Source organism: Taudactylus pleione, unplaced genomic scaffold (assembly GCF_031769625.1).
Source record: "Taudactylus pleione unplaced genomic scaffold, aTauple2 ptg001161l, whole genome shotgun sequence".
In the NCBI taxonomy this organism is placed as follows: Eukaryota; Metazoa; Chordata; class Amphibia; order Anura; family Myobatrachidae; genus Taudactylus; species Taudactylus pleione.
In genome coordinates this window covers 277,516-301,318 of record NW_028285562.1, presented here as the reverse complement: position 1 = coordinate 301,318, position 23,803 = coordinate 277,516, and the positions used below count along the sequence as shown (strand labels likewise).

At 47.9% G+C, this 23,803-nt stretch overlaps 1 protein-coding gene across 1 annotated transcript in view; it reads right to left on the bottom strand.

The window, feature by feature from the left end:
* Positions 1-335: 335 nt before the first annotated feature.
* LOC148453407 (dynein light chain Tctex-type protein 2B-like) overlaps positions 336-23,803 on the bottom strand; it is a 48,276-nt gene continuing 24,808 nt past the window's right edge. Inside the window, exons 3-4 of the mRNA XM_088462157.1 lie at positions 7,439-7,489; positions 336-3,880 (exon numbers count right to left, since the gene is read on the bottom strand). Coding sequence (XP_088318283.1) covers positions 3,533-3,880; positions 7,439-7,489 — 399 coding nt within the window. The 3' untranslated portion in view covers positions 336-3,532. The remainder of the gene's footprint in view (positions 3,881-7,438; positions 7,490-23,803) is intronic.

Below are 23,803 nucleotides of genomic sequence, written 5' to 3'. Positions count from 1 at the left end.
TCATCAATATTTTTATTATAACTTCCCTTATGATTCTACCCAGTTTCATGTTATCTGCAAAAAACTATACTTTCCCTTCAATGCCATTATTAATGTTACCAGAACAGATATTAACCTGCATTACTACCTGGGGTAAGTCATTCCCTGGTCTCTGCATGTACTCCATTTATTACAACGCTCTGTTGTCATCTTTTGTGCTGTAATGTGCTGCTGCATGCAGAAATGCCACCAGGGGACTAACATTACTATATTCATAACTGCACAAATCCCATTGTTATATTTGAGCAATTTTTCCCATTTCAAAATAAAACACACAGAAAACTGTATTCTGTGAATGGGAATTTATTAAGAAGCGGTTCATTACTTATTAATATATATATATGTGTGTGAAAACTACTGTTCCATTCAGTCCTTGTAAAATCAGATAAAAGTGCCCAGAGGCTACAGGGGCTCTTATATTGTGTATCTATATTTTAAGAAAAAATCTGATTAATTAAAGTTATGACTATTTAATACTTGTACTGTAACTAATGGGACTCCTGACAAGGGGATGTAGTCAGGATCCTGACGGTCACAATACAGATAGCGGAATCCTGACTATCAGAATACTGACAGATTGCGGACGTAAGTAGGGTTATGGTTAAGAGGAGGGTTAGGCACTAGAGGGAGGGTTAGGCTGCGGGAGGGGACGGTTAGGCTGCAGGAGGGGAGGATTAGGGTTAGGCTGTGGGACAGGAAGGTTAGGGATTGGCTGCGAGGGGATTAGGCTGTGGGACGAGGGATTAGGCTGCGGGACGGGAGGGTTAGGCTGCGGGACGGGAGGGTTAGGCTGCGGGAGGGGAGGGTTAGGGTTAGGCTGTGGGACAGGAAGGTTAGGGATTGGCTGTGAGGAGATTAGGCTGCGGGACGGGGGATTAGGCTGCGGGACGGGAGGGTTAGGCTGCGGGAGGGGAGGGTTAGGTTGTGGGACGGGAGGATTAGGGTTAGGCTGCGGGAGGGTTGGGTTAGGGTTATAATGCTAACAGAAATCTGTTGGGATTCTGACTGTCGGGATGCCGCTGTCGGTATTCTGATCATCGGCATCCTGACCGCGGGGATCCCATACCCAACCCCCGACAAGGAATCCTTCTGTGTTGGCGGCCCCTGACATGTGCACGGTTTTAAATGCATCCTGATCCTTACAGAGGACACATAATATAGTATAACAACTACTGATCTGTTGTGTTCTCTTATCATCTACATACAGTTCCCATTTCATTTGCTAATAAGTCCAGAAATGTTACTTTGGTTTTAACTGTTTCTAAATTTCAGCCTGTGTTCTCTTATGCTGGCCATACGCGGGACGATTGATCACACAATTTGGACAGTTTCTTCAGGTTGGACAGACCAATCATTTGAAAATAGTTGTATTTTGAGTCTTCTGCGACCCCGATGCACGTCGCCGTCATCTAGTTGGATCGCAGATCAGATGGTTTTGCAGAGAGATCTCAACTGATCGTGTAGGAATCGACACACATTATGTGATGTGATTAATCAAATCGTATGGTCTTATGTGAAATAGTTGCATTTTAAATACAAATCAACCTGTATCTGAAGGGAAGAATCTTCAAGGGAAATCGTACAACTGATCTGACCAACTTTTGAATCTCACCGTGTATGGCCACCTTAAGTCCTTCTGGAGTCCTGCCTAGTGCTGGTGACTTCAGTATGCAAATGAGCATGAGAAGACAGATTCAGCTGTGCTCTAGTAGGGTAAGGCTAATAAAGAAATGCTCTGCTTACAAGAGAGAAAGTGTAAGATCATTATAACAACGTGTTTCTACTTTGATTATAATACTGTGAAAAATACTAATCAGTATTTGAATAGATGTGTACCCAAAACTATCCCTTTCTCACCTTTAGCTGTTGCATTTCAGTAGATACCCAACCCCTGGTGCCCCCTTCTAGCTAATCCTTATGGTAGTAGGAATTTGGAATGTAGTTTTTTCGATACATAATGGCTTGCCCTATGTGATCAGCGCAGATTAGTAAGTGCTCTCCTCACCAGACAAAGATAAATAGATATGTAATTTTATGTTTTATAGAAGCTTACTCTAGACCAGAGGTGCCCAATCTGTATGTTGTGACCTTAATTTGGATCCCAGCATCTATTTTTGGGTCACCACATTGTCAGATAAGCAATACATTCAATTGGGAACTGCCTCTGCCGGGGATTCAGAACACTACCATCAGGAGACCAGGAGCTGTGATACACTGCCATCAGCAGACCCAGAACAGTGGCACACTACCATCAGGAGACCCAGAACAGTGGCACACTCCCATCAGGAGACCCAGAGTAGCGACACACTGCCATCAGGAGACCCAGAGTAGCGACACACTGCCATCAGGAGACCCAGAGTAGTGACACACTGCCACCAGTTGACCCCAAGCAATAATACATTGCCACCAGGAGACCCAAAGCAATGACACACTACTATCAGGAGACCCAGAGTAGTGACACACTGCTATCAGGAGACCCAGAGTAGTGACACACTGCCATCAGGAGACCCAGAGCAATGATACACTACTATCAGGAGACCCAAAGCAATGATACACTACTATCAGGAGACACAGAGCAATGACACACTACTATCAGGAGACCCAGAGTAGTGACACACTGTCATCAGGAGACCCAGAGTAGTGACATACTTATCAGGAGTCCCCTTAAGAATGGCCCGCTGTCGCTAGGAGACCAAGAACAATGTCATATTGTCAACAGGAGACCCAGAAGAATGTCATACTGTCACCTGGAGATCCAGAACGGCTTGGGTATGAAATCCCGGCTGTCGGGATTCCACTGGTCACAATACCGACAGCGGCATCCCGATGGCCCAATTCCCGACACCCATAGGAAGTCACGGTAAGTATTTTTCTAACCCCTACCCTAACACAGCCTTCCCGGTGCTTAACCCTAACCTTTCCTAGTGCCTAAACCGAACCTCCCCCTCCCCATCCCTGCACCCTAAACCCAACACTCCCTACCTGGTGCCTAACACTACCACTCCCCCTAATGTCTAACCCTAACCCTAACCTCCCCCTAACATCCAGATACTTACCTTTGGGATGCTGGCGGTCGGGATACTGGTGCCGGGATCCCGGCCTGAACTGTCATACTGTAACTAGGAGACCCAAAACAATGTCTCACTGCCACCAGGTCACCCTAATTAGCAGGTGAGCCCTATATAGATGAGTGCGACCTTCCTATCTTCTATCATGGAACAGTAAATTATGGACTTCAACTTGCATTAGATCCGCATGTTTGTGGTCTGTTTTCCCCAGTGTAGCTACAGCTTTTATTAGGTGTTATTACACCTGTTAATATCTGAGATTCAATCTGGTGCTTTTGGAGTTTTCTATAGATTGTTGGAAAAGACAACGTGTCCTTTGATTCACAGAAGGGTTGCATGCACATTAACAACAAGGGCACACGTAGTGACAGTCATATCGTAGTATAGACAGGGTGCTATCATAAATATGGGTGATGGGCTCAGTGTCACTCGCAGAAAACAGTGTACACAGAAACCACACAGAAGATGCTGTCGTTCTGATACAAGTAGGGCACATAGTTATCAGCATGAGGGTCCCAAAGGCAGCGGCTGACCACGGTGATATCTTCTTGTCCCCTCTCGCCCATGGTCACCACGCATACCATTTTGTATCTTGCAGGTAGGACCCTCTTCACTTGGCTCCTGACCTCCTCACTGATCTCTTTTACCAGCGATGGGACTTTTGTTGGGTCATAGGTCATCTCCCCCAGCTGTAGCGGGAGGTAGCCTTCTAGGATACGTCTGATGGCTGAGAGCTGGACCTTCTCCAAGGGGCGGGAGGCAAATGATGGAGGCTGGATTCAATAAGGAAAAAAAAATAAAAAATGGGAGGGCAAAACTGGGAGTGAGCAATGTTAAAATAAAAAGAATTCATTTAAATGATGGCAATTTTCTTACTGCAAAAAGCTGAAACTACTGGTGATTACATTGTTAGTAGGGGATCCGGTCTAAAGATCTACAGTAAAAAGGTAGACAATGTCTAGATAGACGTCAGATGTTAGACAGTCAATATGTCGACAGGGACAAAAGGTCGACACACTAAAGGTCGACATGTAAGAAGGTCGACAGATACAAATGGTCGACGGTCAAAAGGTCAACACGAAAAAGGTAGACATAAAAATGGTCGACTTTTTTTTTTTCAGGTTTAGGGTTAGGCACTTACCCCGACGGTTAGGGTTAGGCACTTACCTTAACGGTTAGGGCTAGGTACCATGAGGGAGGGTTAGGGCTAGGCACTTACCAGAGGGTTAGGGTTAGGCACCAGCAGGGACGGTTAGGGTTAGGCACCAGCAGGGAGGGTTAGGGTTAGGCACCAAGGGGAGGGTTAGGGTTAGGGTGAAGATTAGAGTTAGGATGAAGATTAGGGTTAGAAAACAAAAAAAAACATGTCGACCATTTTTGTGTCTACCTTTGTCATGTCGACCTTTTGACCCTGTCGACGTTCTTACATGTCGACCTTTAGTGTGTCGACATTTTGTCCCCTGTCAGCCTTTTGTGCCTGTCGACCTATTGACTGTCTAACATCTGGTGTCTATCTAGACATTGTCTACCTTTTTACTGTAGATCTTTCAATCCACACCCATTAGTAGATCTAGTATTATCTATGTACTAGTCTACGAGATTCAGGTACAGGCGTGATTAAGGCGTGTGTGCCCATACACATTTAAAATTCAAAACCAACCTGGTTTTGCTTCTCAAATGATCTCCACTTTAAAAATATGGGCATACTTGCTGGAATAGCACCCATGCCTGTATCTTTCAGGCTATTACATAAGCCCCTATAAGTGTACTTTAAATGCACATAGAGATTCAGCGGATGCCAATCGGTAAAAGACAAAGGTAGAACCCTAAGAAAACGGTGAAAATATATAAATTACTACTCATATTGGACTCAATACATTCACCGAAAATAACCGGTAGGGAATAAAAAAGAGACACTTTGTAATATTAATATTGTACATGGGTTTCTTTGGGGCTGATGCTTAGTTGAACGCAAGTTGGCAGCAATTGCTTCTGTATAACATGCAGATTTGTAGGCATCTATTACACTGCACCACCTTTATCTGCTTCCTTTACCAGCTGTCAGCATCAGGCGCACTTGCACCAGTCTGCGTATCTGACACTTACGACTACACACCCAGGCCCGTCAAGAGCCGCAACGGGCCCCGGTAAAAAAGTGGGCGTGGCCCAATCGCGGGAGGCGTAGCCACGCCCCCTTGGGGTAAAAAACAACAACACAGTTTCGGCGCTGTACGCTGGCTAGGGGGTGCAATGAGCCCCCTCAGCCCGGCACATAACCAGTGGGGGCGGGATCAGCTTGATCGCTCCCCCCACAGGCTCCTTAGCAGCTGCGAACAGTCTCCCAGTGCAGCCCACCACACACCAGCGTGTGCTGGGCTGCTGTGATGTAAGAGGGGGGGAGCGCATACCCTCCAACTATACCGATATAGCCGGTACAGTACCGTTTTTTAAAGGTCTGTACCGGCAACAGAGGCTGTACCGTTTTGTACCGGTGGGGTACAATCTCCTGAATTCTTTAGCAGCGCTGCTGGGATACAGGACTCCCGCAGCGCTGCTGAGTGACAGGCGGCTCCGCTGCGTCCTCCCTGGTGGTCTGTAGTGCAGTCAGCACTGACGCTGACATAATTACGTCAACGCCGGTGATCAGAAGCCAGAGCCCAGCCAGTGCCTGCTACCTCCAGCCCCCATGTACAGCCCTGTAGACACGCCCTTTAAATGTAACCACGCCCCCTTTTGATCGTGGTCACGCCCCTGTACCGGGTTTTCTCAATGAAATGTTGGAGGGTATGGGAGCTGTGCCAGACCCGGGCCCCTGCCAGGCCACTCCAGCAAGCCTGGGTAATTTGTACCCGCTCCCCCCCTCTCAGAACCCCTGTACACACCCTAAACTCAGCCTAAATGCAAACGGCCTGTTGTGTCCTTACCAGGGGCGGATTTTTACTTAGGGGCTGCGACAGTCAACCTCCCCCCCAGTAAAATCCTCCAGTGAGCCAGACTGCACGGACTACAGAGTCACTGGAGGTGGTTTACCCATGGAAGCGACACCTGCCAGTCACGCACAGGACAGGCAGCCCCAGGGGCAGGTGTCTCCTCCTCCTGGGGGTGCCTGTCCGGGCTGCGATTAGCAGAGAGCGGCTTTCTTTGGAAGAAGCTGCTCTGCCTTTCGGGCAGCCCTACAGGGCTCCTCGGGCTGAAAACAATGCAGTCCCCAGAAGCCTGTGTTATGCACATGCACGTCGCCACCACTGCTAGTGCGCATGTACTGGTCCAGGCGCCTGCCAGATTCATTGCGCAGGTGCTAGGACCGGGCAGGCCACGCCCAGACCAGCAGCAGTGGCAGCCCCCTCAGGTAAGGGGGCAGGAGTCGCGGCTGGTCCTTACAGTCGCAGGTGGTGATGGAACCGATTTCCGGAGCATGCACAGTACGAAGAGCTGCAAAATCCATCTGCAGAACTTACTTGCGTTCAAGTCTGCATCATTCAGCCCGATGACTCTGCAGATATTTAACTCTATTGCACCGGCCTATTACACAGCACTTGACAATCGATGCAAACATATTAGAAAGTGCTAGTTCCTACTTGAGGGTATTGTCCTGCTGTCTTGAATGGGACTGCATTGTCCCGATCTGCCCGGCAGTTGGGAGGTATGATACATTCACGCTGCTCTACATAGCAGAACAGCAGTGTATGGGTGCAGCAGTGTAAGGAACGTCACGAAAGACAAGGAGGGGGCGAATGGGCAGAGTAGCGCTTTTCAGTGCTTGGAGAATGGATAGTTCAGTTTTTTGTTTCTCTGCTGCGTACAGATTACGCCATCTCAGGATGGCGTAATCTGTACTGGTCTGCAAAACGAAAAGAGCAGGGAAGTCGAATACGTCTCTGCTCTCTGCCTGTCACCCGGCGCTGGATCCGCCCCCTTTAGCTCAGCTTCATTTGCAGCAGCGCTGACGTTACCTGCTGGTCTCAGACGGCGGTACATGCGCAGTGGGAAGAAGACATATCAGACTCCCGATATGTCTATCTTCGCACTGCTTCCCGGGATCGTGGAGGGGCCAGTGACCGTAGGATCTCGGCGGACAGGTAAGTTTACATGAATGGCTACAAAACATTATTTTATATCGTGAAGCGCCATATAGTGACATTTTTCAGTAGCTGGTTCATGTTTTGCATGAATAGAGCCCTGTGAGAGGGGGAAAGGAGAGGCGGCAGCATATATCCTTGCAGTGAGTGTTTAGGACAGGAGTGTTTGGGCAAATGTCATCTTGTCCAAATTGCGTTTGTAAAAAAAGATGACAGTGAGCTGATGTAAGAATAAGGGCACTCCACACTCACCTGAGGCTCTACAATTTCTATCTTCTTGGCCACTTTCTGGGCCCTCCTCTCCTGAAAGAAACAGAGAACATTAATGTGCATCAGGCTACATATATATTAATGCTTTGGTGCACAGTTACAGCCCTAAGTTGAATCTCCATTGGCCTCAATGGGAATGTAAGAAAATTAAAAACTTTCATAATTGCCAGATATAGAAAATAAGGACAGCTTTAGTTCCCATGCTCTTAGACTTACTGATATGAAATCATCTGCTTACAGCATTTGTCAAGAAAGGTAAAAGGCTCTTATGAACATAGCCTAATAAAAAGTACTGATTACTAATAGGAAGGACTACTCCCAACAGGTGTTCCTTGTAGAACCAGTCTCATGAGGACAGCGAATGTACACACTGTGTCACTCTGCAGTAATCTAAAGCTGGCCATACACGCTACAATTATCGGGGTGATCCGCCCGATATCCGCGGATCGCACCGATAATTCTAGCGTGTGGGAAGGCGACCGAGGGTTAAATATTGAGCGGTCGGGCATGCTGGATTGGTAAGCATGCCCGTCCAATGTGATATTTACCGGTAAACTGTCAGCCGCATCGGGCAGTGTATGCCCAGCCGCGGCCGACAGACAGACATTTCCTGTGTTCCTTCCCATGGAAGGAAAAGGGAAATGGCTCCTCCCCCGGGGGTGGAGCGCAGATGTCGGGGCTAATACACTGAGTAATCTCACAGTGTATGCTGCGGACATCTGTGGCTGGCAGGCTGCCAGAAAAAATGTATGTCGGTCTGACAGACATTTTATCTGGCCGTGTATGCCCAGCTTTAGAGGAGTCTGAAATGACATCTATAAGAAAAACACGTTATTTTAGTACACTGTGATCATCAGTACAGTTATGTTATATTTCAACAAGGATACAAAGCTCAAACCTACTAACTTATAAGATGAGCTAGAGTGGATAAATGCATACTGTATATTGTAATTATTCCCACTCAGAAGGTTGTTGGACCTCTGATCTGCATTCGATGTTTCCGGTTTTGTGCGTGGGCGGTGATAATGTGAAATGCTTTCAGTGGGCGTCTCTAACCACTGGACGCCAAGTTAGTCATTAGCATGTTTTTGCAATTGCGATCCGTGAGAGATCGCAGTTGTGATTACATTAGCGTACATCTCTGAACCATGCCCATAATCTCCAACTATGGGGGTCATTCAGACCCGTTCGCGAGCAAAGGAAGCTCGCAAACGGGTCGATGTTGCCCCACTGCGCATGCGCACGACGGAGGAAGCTCCGTCGTGCACATGTGCGAGACCCGGAGAGCGACAGGCTCTCCGTCGCTCCGGGTCTCGCACCAAAGGGGGCGCGCTGTCGATGTTGATTGACAGCACGCCCCCTTTGGTGGGCGTGCCGGGGGCGTGGCTGCCAGACAGAGGCGTTCCCATGGGAACGCCTACCATCTGAAGCCAGCCCCACTGACATCACTAGTGATGTAAGTGGGAGTGTTTTTGGCTCTGATAGAGACAAAAGCACTCCGGGCTTGCAGCAGACAAGACCCTACCACAAGGGTCTCGTCGCAAGCCCGATGGTCGCGATGGTCTTGACCATCGCGACCATCTTTTTGGCCGCTCGCATAAGCTGTGGGTGGTCACCCACAGCTATGCGAGCGGCCAGGAGGCCACTCCAATATTAGGTAGGGGGGCCCTGATTCAGAGCGAGCGCTCTGGTCAGAGCGTCCGGCTCTGAATCAGGCCCTGAGGTCGGACGAACAGGCATCAGGCAGATAAACAAAACAGATATCCCACAAGTAGTATGTAATATAACAAGCCCTCAGTTTGCTGACTTCCTGCCTTAAATACCCAAAATCTAGAAAGTCAGAAAACCAAGGAAGACTTTCAGGGAGTAATAAAAGGAGGTATATGGAGTATTAATGCAGAGTAATAGTAACAGGGAGTATTAAGGTTGTGCAATAAGAGTAGGTATAGGGAGTATTTATGTGGAGTAATAAGTTAAGGTATAGGGAGTATTTATGTGGAGCGATATTATAGGGAATATTTATGTGGACCAATAAGAGGAGGTATAGAGAGTATTAATGTAGAGCAATAATAGGAAGTATAAGGAGTATTAATGTTGAGCAATAAGAGGAGGTATACAGAGTATTTATGTGGAGTAATAACATAAGGTATATGGAGTATTTATGTTGAGCAATAAGAGGAAGTATTGGTGGTATTAATGTGAAGCAATAAGAGTAGGTATAGAGAGTATTAATGTAGAGCAATAAATGCAGGTATAGGGAGTATTAACGTGGAGCAATAAGAAGTATAGGGTGTAATAATGTGGAGCAATAAGAGGGAGGAGGTATAGGGAGTATTAATGTGGAGTAATAAGAGAATGTATAGGGAGTAATAAGAGGAGGTATAGGGTTTATTAATGTGGAGTAATAAGAGGAGGTATAGGGAGTCATGTCATACTTGCCGACATTCAGTTCCCTCCTTCCGGGAGGGAGCTGAATGTCAGCTTACAGCGGGGGGCATGGCCGGGTGATAGTGACAATTTGGGGGATGTGCCGAGGGCGTGACTGCGAGATTGCGACATCGCGGCCCCACCCTCTCTTCGCAATGCCGGAATAAATGGCGTTGTAAAGCAGGGGGCGGGGTCACGATGACACGATTCAGCACGAATTGCGTCACCGTGGCCCCCCTTCCGCTGCGGGGGTTTCTGTATTTTTGTGTTTCGATATTCGGGAGGCTCCCGGCCAAATCGGGAGGGTAAGCAAGCCTGAGTTATGTGGAGTAATAAGATAAGGTATAGTGGGCGTGATTTTGGCTCTGATAGGGCCAAAATCACTCCAGGGCTTGCGGAAGCGAGAACCTACCGCAGGGTCTCCGTCGCAAGCCCGATGGTCGCGATAGTCTTGACCATCGCGACCATCATCATGGACGCTCGCATAAGCTGTGGGTGGTAACCCACAGCTATGCGAGCGTCCATGAGGACGCTCCTAAAACAGGTAGGAGGGCCCTGATTCAGAGCAAGCGCTCTGGTCAGAGCGTTCAGCTCTGAATCAGGCCCTATATCTCCAACTGTTTCTCTGCTATCTCTTCTTGTGGTCCCAGTGCTTCTTAAACTTAACATGTATAAGACTGAGCTGATCATCTTCCCACTATCCCACATAACCTCACTTCCCACATTTTCATTGTCTATTTATAGCACAATCATCTCCCCTAGCTCCAAAGTACACTGTCTTGGAGTTATCATTGACTTCTCCCTTTCCTTCAAACCACACATTCAGCACCTTTCGCACTCCTGCTGTTTCCATCTCAAAAATATTTCCAGGATCAGACCCTTTCTCTCCCTCATCCACTCACTGGTCATCTCCAGATTGGACTACTATTACCTCCTCCTATCTAGCCTCCCTGACTCCCACCTCTATCTACTCCAATCTGTCCTCAATGCTGCTGCTTGGCTTATCTCCCTCTCCAAACATTCTACATCTGCCTCCCCTCTCCTACAAGCCCTATACTAGCTCCCCTTCCCTTTCAGAACCCAATTCAAGGTTCTTACACTCACTTTCAAAGCCTTCGCCCAATCCTCTCCCCAGGAATGTTTCTAGGGGCGGGGGCTCCCCATGCGAACAGTCAAAATGCGCAAAGCATAAGATAGTAAGTTTGCGCACGTGCCCAGGAAAGAGGGCATGGTCGCACAGTAAGGGGCATGGTCTTACAAAACGGGGCATGGCCTCAAATGACGAATAAATTACGTTCACATTTTGGATTTGGGACAGCAAAACCAACTGCAGTTTTCATAATAAAATTTCCAAGGCACCCCTTCATTACCCCTCCCCCCACAGGAAAAAAACAACACATTGCTCCCCACAGAGGAAATAACATTGCTCCCCATAGAGGAAATAACATTACTCCCCAGAGAAGAAATAACATTGCTCCCCAGAGAAGAAATAACATTGCTCCCCACAGAGGAAATAACATTGCTCCCCACAGAGGAAATAACATTGCTCCCCACAGAAGAAATAACATTGCTCCCCACAGAGGAAGTAATATTGCTCCCCACAGAAGAAATAACATTGCTCCCCACAGAAGAAATAACATTACTCCCCACAGAGGAAATAACATTGCTCCCCACAGAGGAAATAACATTGCTCCCCAGAGAAGAAATAACATTGCTCCCCACAGAAGAAATAACATTGCTCCCCACAGAGGAAATAACATTACTCCCAACAGAGGAAATAACATTGCTCCCCACAGAGGAAATAACATTGCTCCCCAGAGAAGAAATAACATTGCTCCCCACAGAAGAAATTACATTGCTCCCCACAGAGGAAATAACTTTGTTCCCAACAGAAAGATCACATTGCCTCTTCTATGTCCCCAGCCAGCCAGCCAGTCCCCCCTTCTGTGTCCCCAGCTAGCCAGCCCCTTTTCTGTCTCCCCAGTCAGCCAGCCCCCCTTCTGTGTCACCAGCCATCCAGTCCCCCGTCTGTGTCCTAAGCTAGCCAGCTCTCTTTCTCTGTTCCCAGTGAGGCAGCTCCCCTTCGGTGTCCCCAGCTAGCCCCCCCTTCTGTTTCCAGCCAGCCAGCCCTTCTGTGTCCCCAGCAAGCCCCCCTTCTGTGTCTCCAGCCAGCCAGCCCTCCTGTGTCCCCAGCCAGCCCCCCTTCTGTGTCTCCAGCCAGCCAGCCCCCCTTCTGTGTCCCCAGCCAGCCAGCCCACCTTCTGTGGCCCCAGCCAGCCAGCCCACCTTCTGTTTTCCCGGCCAGCCTGCCCCCTTCTGTTTTCCCAGCCAGCCAGCCCCCTTCTGTTTCCCCAACCAGCCAGCCCCCCTTCTTTCTCTAGCCAGCCAGCCCCTCTTCTTTCTCCAGCCTAGCCCCTCTTCTGGTCTCTCCAGAGCCAGCCCAGCCCTCTCACTTTCCTTCTTCTTGATGGCATGGTTCCTCTCTTTCGGCGGTGGCGTGGTGTAATACCATGATCCCAGTATTAAAAAAAAACAACTAAAACCTTTATTGCATGGAGGGCTGGAGGGCCTGCGGGCAGTGGGCAGTGGGCTTGCGGACAGGCCCCCCTCTCTCTCTTGGGCCCGGGACTCTAGTTTGCTGCAGCACACTAGTGTGGGATTGTGAGCCATGTAATCACAGGTGTTGCACGTCCCATACAATTTCACGGCTCACCCGCCCCTAGAAATGGCCCTGCCTCTCCCAGTTACATCTCTGACCTCATCTCCCTTCACACTCCAGTACACCCTCTTCGCTCCACAATGCATGCTGCCTCTTCTGCCAACTGATTACTTCCTCTCACTCCTGTCAGGGGCAGATCTAGACTTGTCATTTAGGAAAAGGGGGCGTTTAATGATAATAACCCTCCTCTATCCAATTTTGGCACATCCCTTTTCTGGACCCAACTGTTCCCCTTTCCAGGTGTTTTTCTTTACAGCTAAGAAGCTGATATATATGTTTATGTATTCAAGTTACGCAGTGATATATATCATACCTCCCAACATTCTACAATGCTGAAGAGGGACAATTTGTGAGGCTTTGGCGCACTCGGAAAGTGGAGCCTATCGCTGAAGGGCTTAGCACAGACTCTGCCTACCCAGTATAGATGTCGCGCGCACTCTGCTATGCAGAGTAATGGTGTGTGCTCCCACCAACCTCCTCCCCACACCACGGGTTACTGTGGCCCGCGGTTGGGATGGCGGGACAGCCCCTAAAAAAGGGACTGTTCCGCCCAAATCTGGACAGTTGTGAGGTATGATGCCAGCAGGAACAGTACAGTGATGACTGTGAGTTGTCCTGTCACGGGAAGGCCTCATCTAGTATCCTGGTGACTCACACTGTGCCACGCACACAGCCAGACATCAACCCCTCCCAGGGCTGCAAACACTGGCTTCTGTCACAGTGTGCGGCCCCCAGGGTACTGATACTAGGGGCAGGTCGGAGGGAAGAGGATGAAATAAGACTCGGACATCACTGTAGCAGTAGGGACATGTGTATATGTCCGCACAGGGGGAGGCGCCCCGGCAGGAGTGCATCAGCCTGGAAGCAGAGGCGGCGAGTGAGGGGGATGGTCTTAATTACTCAGGCTTGTTGGAGGGGCCCGACGGGGGCTCGTGTTCTACCAATGCTGTTAGCAGGTAAGCTGCTGTGTGCTGGGCTGCAGTGGGAGACCAGGGAGACTGCTGCCACTGAGCAGCAGCAGCAGTCTCCTCTCCTCAACCTGTGGGGGGGGGAGCGATCACACTGATTGCACCCCCCCGGATTTGCGTCGGGTTGAGGGGCTCACAGCGCCCCTCTCCACAGCGCCTCGTTGTGGTGCTGCTACCCCATGCTCCTGGCTAACTTTCTACCCCATCCATGTCACCCCTGTCTGTCTGCCCCTCACATTTACAATGTAAGCTCTCATGAGCAGGGCCCTCTTCCCTCACGTGCTTCTCCTTCCCTTAGTCATACTATCATTTACTCCTAACTCCCCACAACGGCACCTAACACTTGATTGCTGGTGTCCTGCTGCTTATTTGTGTGTTATGATCGCTAATGCAACAATGTTTATAAACCAGGTCCCTGTCCTGCATTGTTTTGTACTGTTAGTAACTGTTTTCTTATTTTGCTCATTTGTTTATGTACTTTGTAAGGAGCAGCGGAACCCTTGTGGCGCCATATACATACATATAGGATAATAATAATAATAATAATAATAATAATAATAATAATAATAATAATAAATTACACATCATACTGAAGAAACCAAAACAATAGATTAGTATTTTGTAATGATTTAGGAGTCTATGTACTAAGCAGTGTTAGGAGACAGAGTGAAAAGTGATAAGGTACCAGCCAATCAGGTCCTGTCATTTTTCAAACACAGCCTGTGAGATGGCAGTTAGGAGCTGATTGGCTGGCACCTTATCACTTTTCACTCTGTCTCCTAACACTGCTTAGTATATAGACCCCTTAAATTGTAAAGATCTAGTATATTTATTTTATTTAAATCTGCAAAATTGTTCTCTAGATACAATGTATGCAATATGCAGAGCAGATCATTCATTACTGTAGCTGAAATAATGAAATGCAAATATGGAAAATGGGTACGTTCACTAACTAAATTGATATGTGTCTGAATACTTTACTGAACATGTAAAGTACAAGCTAGCAACAATAATTTGATATATTACATTTTTGTTTGAAATAATTTTTGCTTTAAATCAAATTAATGTTCCCAAACATGCATGCTGTAGCTATAGGGGTGAGCAGGAAAGGAATGCAATTCAATTTACTTATTATTTTCATAAAATGTCCATGGTGCTGATGATCCTATATAATGAAGCTCCACCTTGTGGTATATGTTGGTAGAGCAGGTAGAGAAACAATTTTACTATATTTTTTTTTTGTGAAGCCAGGGACGATATGTTGGCATTCTAACATGTCAGCATTTCACCACTGTCTGATGAATGTCGACTTTATGACTGTTCACATATCAAACCATCCCTGTTGTGGCTCTGGCATCAGTCACCCATTGTTCTTATGTGTACTGTTCCCGTCAGACCTGGTAAGAGGGGGGACTAAGGATATACCCGTAGCAGGCCCCGAGGTCCAGAGGGGCCCGATGTGCTGATGGGCACAAAGTGGGGCCATGGGTGGCAGACTCATTTCTCCAGCCGGTGCGCCGGACATGACCTTCAGCAATGTGGCGGTGTGACGTCATAATTCACGCCGCCGGCCATCATCCAGGGGCTGAGGGCAGAGGAAGGGGGTTTGGGACTGAGGAAGGTGAAGGGGTTTGGGGCTGAAGAAAATTAATGAGGTTGGGGGCTGAGGAAGGTAAAAGGGCTGAGGAAGGTGAAGTGGGTTGGGGGTTAAGGAATGTGATGGTGGTCTCATGAAGGTGCTGAGGTCTGAGGATGGTGATGAGGGTCTGAGGCTGAGGATAGTGATGAGGGGCTTTTAGGCTGAGGATGGTGATGAGGGTCTGAGGCTGAGAAAGGTGATGAGGGTCTGAGGCTGAGAATGGTGATGAGGGTCTGAGACTGAGAATGGTGATGATGGGCTTTTAGGCTGAGGATGGTGATAAGGGGCTTCTGGGCTGAGGATGGTGATGAGGGTTTGAGGCTGAGAAAGGTGATGGGAGGCTGAGTTTGACGAAGGTGATGAGGGGCTGAGGACTGAGGATGGCTGGCTGCAGACACCATCCCTCCTACTCCTGAGGCATCCACATCACTGTCATCAAGAAGATCTTGGAAGAGACGACACAGAAGAAATACAGCCTGCATCATCAGCGACAGAGTGGCAAGTCATAGTGTATTTTTACTTTATTTAAAGGCTGGCATCTCTTTCAGTTAACATTATCATGTAGGGGATGGATGTGTGGGTGCAGGGTCGTCGCTGGTGGTTAGAAGGTGGGGCTTCCAGAGACATCAGTGTACCGGACCCTGAGATTTATGTTGCCGGCCCTGGTTCTCGTTAGTGCAGCAATAGCTTAGAAGTTATTGATATCCTTTGTGTATTTGCAGTGCAGTTACATCCCTTTAGTCTTATTTCTCCCTTGTTAACTAATGCGAAAACTAGAAGGGTCTACGCTGGGACAAGGGTTCCAAAAAGAGCTTGTCCCGGCGAAGGAAAAGGGATTGCTAGCACCATAATATTTTTGTTCCTGGCCATGTGACTGCACGTGTGGAAGTCAAAACACATGCTACATGCATCGGGAAGAGAAGGGTAGCGCCATCTTCAGATGATGTTAGCGAATGGAGCCTGTTAATTTAAATAACCCCATAATGTGATAATCCCACAAGAACGGCTGCTCTGAGCACTGTTCTGAACAGGTGAAAACGTATCCCCGTATTTCAAAAGACTTTTTGCCGGTGCAGAAAGTCAATGCATTGGATTAGACGAAAAAGATTCGCCTATGAAAGCAGTCGAAAAAAAAGTGCAGAATTGGGGTTTTGGGGTACAAACTTGTGGGAACCACCCTGCACCCCTGGGACAGCCTCCCAAATGTAAACTGTGTCAAAAAAAAGTTTTCAAAAAACTTAAGAACACCCCAAAAAATAACTTTGAAAAAGGGGGCAAAAAAGTACAAAGTTGGGGGACAAACTTAAAAACTAGCAAAATAGACTCCAGGGGCTTCCCCAAGTATGCCCCAGGTGTTTTTAAGATTGCAGGTTTTTTGCGGCAGGCGGATTTTTTAAGTTTTTCAAAGTTCACATTAGCAACTTCAAAATATGCTAGCACCCATTTTCATGTACCCCAAATTTGCTGGGACTATTTATTTTCTTTCAAAACCCCCCCCCAGCTAACTGCTATTCTTTCATTTGTATTGTGCTGTTACCGGTTACCCTGCAATATGTTTGTATCCAGTACCTGCCACCACAACTTCTGGTGTGAGGAATTCTTCTTAAGACACGGCCGCGCATATTCTATACACGCAAGCTAAACAACCTCCCCAGGACCTTCCTACCTACATGTGATCCAGGCAGAGAGTCATTGAGCCGGAGTACTACCAGTGGCCTGAGTACTACCAGTGGCCTGAGATCTTCATGCTGGTCGGCAATACTTCTGTCTATTCCGATGACCCACCTCTATGGCGCCCGACGGGGAAACATACAACCACATTGAGGTACAACAACACATGCCTATTTTTCTAAAAACTCCACGTTATCCAGCAAACTAGGATACTTTAATAGATACTACGTTTTAGTGTGGTGAACTCATTGTTGCCATTTTACAAGTATGATCTACAAGCTGTGGCAACTGTTCACATTTGTTGCAACTGACTACGTTAGTCTTTGGACTATTATGTTATTTTCCGGGATACAACACACTTGTGACTCTATCAACAAGTATATTTATTTATCCATTTTACCATTTTTTTTAAATGATTTTATTATTATTGTTGTTCCTATTTTTCTTATCTATGTTTATGCAAATCTATTGATCTAGATCACTGTATTTATACCCATTCATTCAACTTATGTCTGTTATTCATATATTAATTTTTAGATTTCCTTATTGGTTATTAAATATATTTTTTTACTCAATATCTGCCAGCGCGGTATTCTTCTTTTTTCTACTATTTGTGTGGGGTTGCAGTTTTTTACCCTATGTTTTATACTGCTGCAGGCTTAGTTTTCATGACAGTGTGTCTAGGCGCATAGGTTTTTTTCTGTCTTTTTTTCAAATGCTATTCTTCACCAATTATGCAAAGACGCTAATTAGCAGCTACTGAGAGCATTTAAGTACCCAAAATACCTTCAGCAGGCCTATTCACGGGTATTTATAGTGATCCCCAATGTCAGTGCATCTTTTGGGGGGTGTCAGACTAATTTCCCCAAATCTGACAGGACTTTTTGCCAGGTCCGAATTCGCCGGGTCCCATTCTCTTCGATTTCTAATTGAATACGGGGATAAGTGGGGACAAGCGCGATACTTTATCGCATGGAAAACCAGCGATGTTGGCAAAAAGTCCGGGATGCGATAAGTACGGGACTTTTCGCGTCTAATTGAATATGTCCCATAGTCTTCTTAAATAGGGGTGATACTCAATTCTGTCTTCAACATGTGGAAACAGTCATTCTTGAATAAGTTCTCAGTTGAGAATGAAACACGTTGATCCTCTGCTCTCCCGATTATGTCAGATGGCGGTCAATTATGAGTCACCCACCGCTAGTTGATTGACTTCCACAGGAACGAATGGGCAAGACGCTCTGTTCCCGGATGAACTAAGGCCCTCATTCAGAGCCGGACGCTCTGAGCAGAGGGCTGTCCTCCATAATTATGGAGCGTCCTCCTGGACGCTCGTATAGCTGTGGGTCACCACCCACAGCCTATACGAGCGTGCAGGTTGATGGCCGCGATGGTCTTGACCATCGCGACCATCGCCACTGCGAGCCGGAGCCTGCGGTTGAGTTTCTCAACCGCAAGGCCCGGAGTGATTTTTGGCTCTATCAGAGCCAAAATCACTCCCACTGACATCACTAGTGATGTCAGTGGGCCGGCTTCTGACGGTAGGCATTCCCTTGGGAACGCCCCCGTCTGGGAGGCACGCCCCCGGCACGCCCACCAAAGGGGCGTGCTGTCAATCAACATCGACAGCACGCCCCCTTTGATCAGACACAACGAGCGAAGGAAAGTCCTTCGCTCGTCGTGTCTGGCGCATGCGCACGACGGAGCTCCCTCTGTCGTGCGCATGCGCAGTGCACACCATCGACCCACTTGCGAGCAGACAGCCGCTTGCGAGTGGGTCTGAATCAGGCCCTAAGTTAGCAGTGTGCACTGCAATCTAGTCATGGCTCAGTGGGAGGTCCTGGACCTGACTGCAAGTACCTGGACCTGTAGCCCCTAATATCAGGCCCACCAGGCAATATGTGTGAGGATATACTCACACATCTAATACTCCCATAAGACTATATTTTTCAACTAATGAGTGTCATACCAACCCGGTAACATAATTGCGGAGAGGATATGTATTATACAAGCTGGACTCAACCCAATATTTCTTATGTGGTGAGGTGGCATCAGAAAGCAAACTAATATATACATTTTTTTTAGTATTTGCATTTTGTTTGTGAAAATGTATAAATAAATGTTTATATGATTATATGTTTATACACATGCCTTATTGTTATTCTATGACACAAGGTAGTACAAATCCATTTAATGGAAACATCAGAATAGACACTGTGCCGTTGTACATACATATAAAATAAAATCAGATACTGAGAATAACATGCAGTATACAGAGAATAAGGAGAGGTACAGTACTGTGCCGTCATCATAATAACATTATCTGAGAATTACACCAAGCATACAAAACAAAGGAATGGCACAGTCCTTCTATGTGGAATGAGAAGATGCTAAGAAGAACACTCAACATACAGAAAAAGAAATATGGTAGCGTGCGGTTGTCCATTCATTCTGGGCAGATGTACTAAGCTCTAGAAAGTGATAAATTGGAAAGTGATAAACGACCAACCAGTCAGCTCCTGTCATTTTTCAAGCACAGCCTGTAACATGACAGTTAGGAGCTGAATGGCTGGTAGTTTATCACTTTGCAATTTATCCCTTTGTAGAGCTTAGTACATCTGCCCAGAATGAATGACTATGCAGACCAATAGCTTCCGACATGCACACCCTTCCTACGCTGTAATTAAGGTCACTGGAAAAGATATAAGAGATTAAGGAGCCTATTCATCATGTTAATTATCGGGTTTCGAAAGGACCCCGGTAATTAACATCCTAACTCACCGCGGCTGCCAGAGGAATTCATCATTGCTCCGGTGCGGTGACAGCTGATGCGATATCAGGTGCCCAAACAAGCGTCTTCACTGCTCATTTTTAGAGCAGTGAATCCTTTCACTGCTCCTGTCAGAGCAGTGACGGCAGTGCGCATGTCCGACCTACAGGTAACGCATGCGCACAAGAGCTCCGACATCTGGAGGAAGGAGCCGGACAGGGATGGAGGGATCCAAAAGGATCCCTCTTCGTAACTCAGACCTTCTTCCCATATGGAAGAAACAGGTTGCGATGCCGGCAAGGAGCATTCACCATCAGAAGATGGCAAATGCTCCAGCAGTCAAGCTCCAAAAATATAATATTTTCGTAGCTTGATGAATACTGTCCTCATACTATGGGGACAGCGTGCCATTCTGCAAGAGGAAGGTAAGTAGGAGATATCTGTGATACTAGTGTATGGGGACAGCGTGCCATTCTGCAAGAGGAAGGTAAGTAGGAGATATCTGTGATACTAGTGTATGGGGACAGCGGGCCATTCTGCAAGAAGAAGGTAAGTAGGAGATATCTGTTACACTAGTGTACGGGGACAGCGGGCCATTCTGCAAGAGGAAGGTAAGTAGGAGATATCTGTGATACTAGTGTATGGGGACAGCGGGCCATTCTGCAAGAGGAAGGTAAGTAGGAGATATCTGTTACACTAGTGTATGGGGACAGCGGGCCATTCTGCAAGAAGAAGGTAAGTAGGAGATATCTGTTACACTAGTGTATGGGGACAGCGGGCCATTCTGCAAGAAGAAGGTAAGTAGGAGATATCTGTTACACTAGTGTATGGGGACAGCGTGCAATTCCGCCAGAGGAAGGTAAGTAGGAGATATCTGTGATACTAGTGTATGGGGACAGCGGGCCATTCCGCCAGAGGAAGGTAAGTAGGAGATATCTGTGATACTAGTGTATGGGGGCAGCGGGCCATTCCGCCAGAGGAAGGTAAGTAGGAGCTATCTGTGATACTAGTGTATGGGGGCAGCGGGCAATTCCGCCAGAGGAAGGTAAGTAGGAGCTATCTGTGATACTAGTGTATGGGGACAGCGTGCCATTCCGCCAGAGGAGGGTAAGTAGGAGATATCTGTGATACTAGTGTATGGGGACAGCGGGCCATTCCGCCAGAGGAAGGTAAGTAGGAGATATCTGTGATACTAGTGTATGGGGACAGCGGGCCATTCCGCAAGAGGAAGGTAAGTAGGAGATATCTGTCATACTAGTGTATGGGGACAGCGGGCCATTCCGCCATAGGAAGGTAAGTAGGAGATATCTGTGATACTAGTGTATGGGGGCAGCGGGCCATTCTGCAAGAGGAAGGTAAGTAGGAGATATCTGTGATACTAGTGTATGGGGACAGCGGGCCATTCCGCCAGAGGAAGGTAAGTAGGAGCTATCTGTGATACTAGTGTATGGGTACAGCGTGCAATTCCGCCAGAGGAAGGTAAGTAGGAGATATCTGTGATACTAGTGTATGGGGACAGCGGGCCATTCCGCCAGAGGAAGGTAAGTAGGAGCTATCTGTGATACTAGTGTATGGGGGCAGCGGGCCATTCCGCCAGAGGAAGGTAAGTAGGAGCTATCTGTGATACTAGTGTATGGGGGCAGCGGGCAATTCCGCCAGAGGAAGGTAAGTAGGAGCTATCTGTGATACTAGTGTATGGGGACAGCGTGCCATTCCACCAGAGGAGGGTAAGTAGGAGATATCTGTGATACTAGTGTATGGGGACAGCGGGCCATTCCGCCAGAGGAAGGTAAGTAGGAGATATCTGTGATACTAGTGTATGGGGACAGCGGGCCATTCCGCAAGAGGAAGGTAAGTAGGAGATATCTGTCATACTAGTGTATGGGGACAGCGGGCCATTCCGCCATAAGAAGGTAAGTAGGAGATATCTGTGATACTACTGTATGGGGACAGCGGGCCATTCCGCCATAGGAAGGAAAGTAGGAGATATCTGTGATACTAGTGTATGGGAACAGCGGGCCATTCCGCCAGAGGAAGGTAAGGAGGAGATATCTGTGATACTAGTGTATGGGGACAGCGGGCCATTTCGCCAGAGGAAGGTAAGTAGGAGATATCTGTGATACTAGTGTATGGGGACAGCTGGCCATTCCGCAAGAGGAAGGTAAGTAGGAGATATCTGTGATACTAGTGTATGAGGACAGCAGGCCATTCCGCAAGAGGAAGGTAAGTAGGAGATATCTGTGATACTAGTGTATGGGGACAGCGGGCGATTCCGCAAGAGGAAGGTAAGTAGGAGATATCTGTGATACCAGTGTATGGGGACAGTGGGCCATTTCGCCAGAGGAAGGTAAGTAGGAGATATCTGTGATACTAGTGTATGGGGACAGCTGGCCATTCCGCAAGAGGAAGGTAAGTAGGAGATATCTGTGATACTAGTGTATGGGGACAGCGGGCCATTCCACCAGAGGAAGGTAAGTAGGAGCTATCTGTGATACTAGTGTATGGGGGCAGCGGGCCATTCCGCTGGAGAAAGGAAAGCAGGAGATATCTGTGATACTAGTGTATGGGGACAGCGGGCCATTCTGCCAGAGGAAGGTAAGTAGGAGATATCTGTGATACTAGTGTATGGGGACAGCGGGCCAATCCGCCAGAGGAAGGTAAGTAGGAGCTATCTGTGATACTAGTGTATGGGGGCAGCGGGCCATTCTGCCAGAGCAAAGTAAGTAGGAGCTATCTGTGATACTAGTGTATGGGGGCAGTGGGCAATTCCGCCAGAGGAAGGTAAGTAGGAGCTATCTGTGATACTAGTGTATGGGGACAGCGTGCTATTCCGCCAGAGGAAGGTAAGTAGGAGATATCTGTGATACTTGTGTATGGGGACAGCGGGCCATTCCGCCAGAGGAAGGTAAGTAGGAGCTATCTGTGATACTAGTGTGTGGGGGCAGCGGCCATTCCGCCAGAGGAAGGTAAGTAGGAGCTATCTGTGATACTAGTGTATGGGGGCAGCGGGCAATTCCGCCAGAGGAAGGTAAGTAGGAGCTATCTGTGATACTAGTGTATGGGGACAGCGTGCCATTCCGCCAGAGGAAGGTAAGTAGGAGATATCTGTGATACTAGTGTATGGGGACAGCGGGCCATTCCGCCAGAGGAAGGTAAGTAGGAGATATCTGTGATACTAGTGTATGGGGACAGCGGGACATTCCGCCAGAGGAAGGTAAGTAGGAGATATCTGTGATACTAGTGTATGGGGACAGCAGGCCAATCCGCCATAGGAAGGTAAGTAGGGGATATCTGTCATACTAGTGTATGGGGACAGCGGGCCATTCCGCCATAGGAAGGTAAGTAGGAGATATCTGTGATACTAGTGTATGGGGACAGCGGGCCATTCTGCCAGAGGAAGGTAAGTAGGAGCTATCTGTGATACTAGTGTATGGGGGCAGCGGGCAATTCCGCCATAGGAAGGTAAGTAGGAGCTATCTGTGATACTAGTGTATGAGGACAGCATGCCATTCCGCCAGAGGAAGGTAAGTAGGAGATATCTGTGATACTAGTGTATGGGGACAGCGGGCCATTCCGCCAGAGGAAGGTAAGTAGGAGATATCTGTGATACTAGTGTATGGGGACAGCGGGCCATTCCGCAAGAGGAAGGTAAGTAGGATATATCTGGGATACCAGTGTATGGGGACAGCGGGCCATTCTGCGAGAGGAAGGTAAGTAGGAGATATCTGTGATACCAGTGTATGGGGACAGCGAGCCATTCCGCCAGAGGAAGGTAAGTAGGAGATATCTGTAATACTAGTGTATGGGGACAGTGGGCCATTCCGCAAGAGGAAGGTAAGTAGGAGATATCTGTGATACTAGTGTATGGGGACAGCGGGCCATTCCGTCAGAGGAAGGTAAGTAGGAGCTATCTGTGACACTAGTGTATGGGGGCAGCGGGCCATTCCGCTGGAGGAAGGTAAGCAGGAGATATCTGTGATACTAGTGTATGGGGACAGCGGGCCATTCTGCCAGAGGAAGGTAAGTAGGAGATATCTGTGATACTAGTGTATGGGGACAGCGGGCCATTCCGCCAGAGGAAGGTAAGTAGGACCTATCTGTGATACTAGTGTATGGGGACAGCGGGCCATTCCGCCAGAGGAAGGTAAGTAGG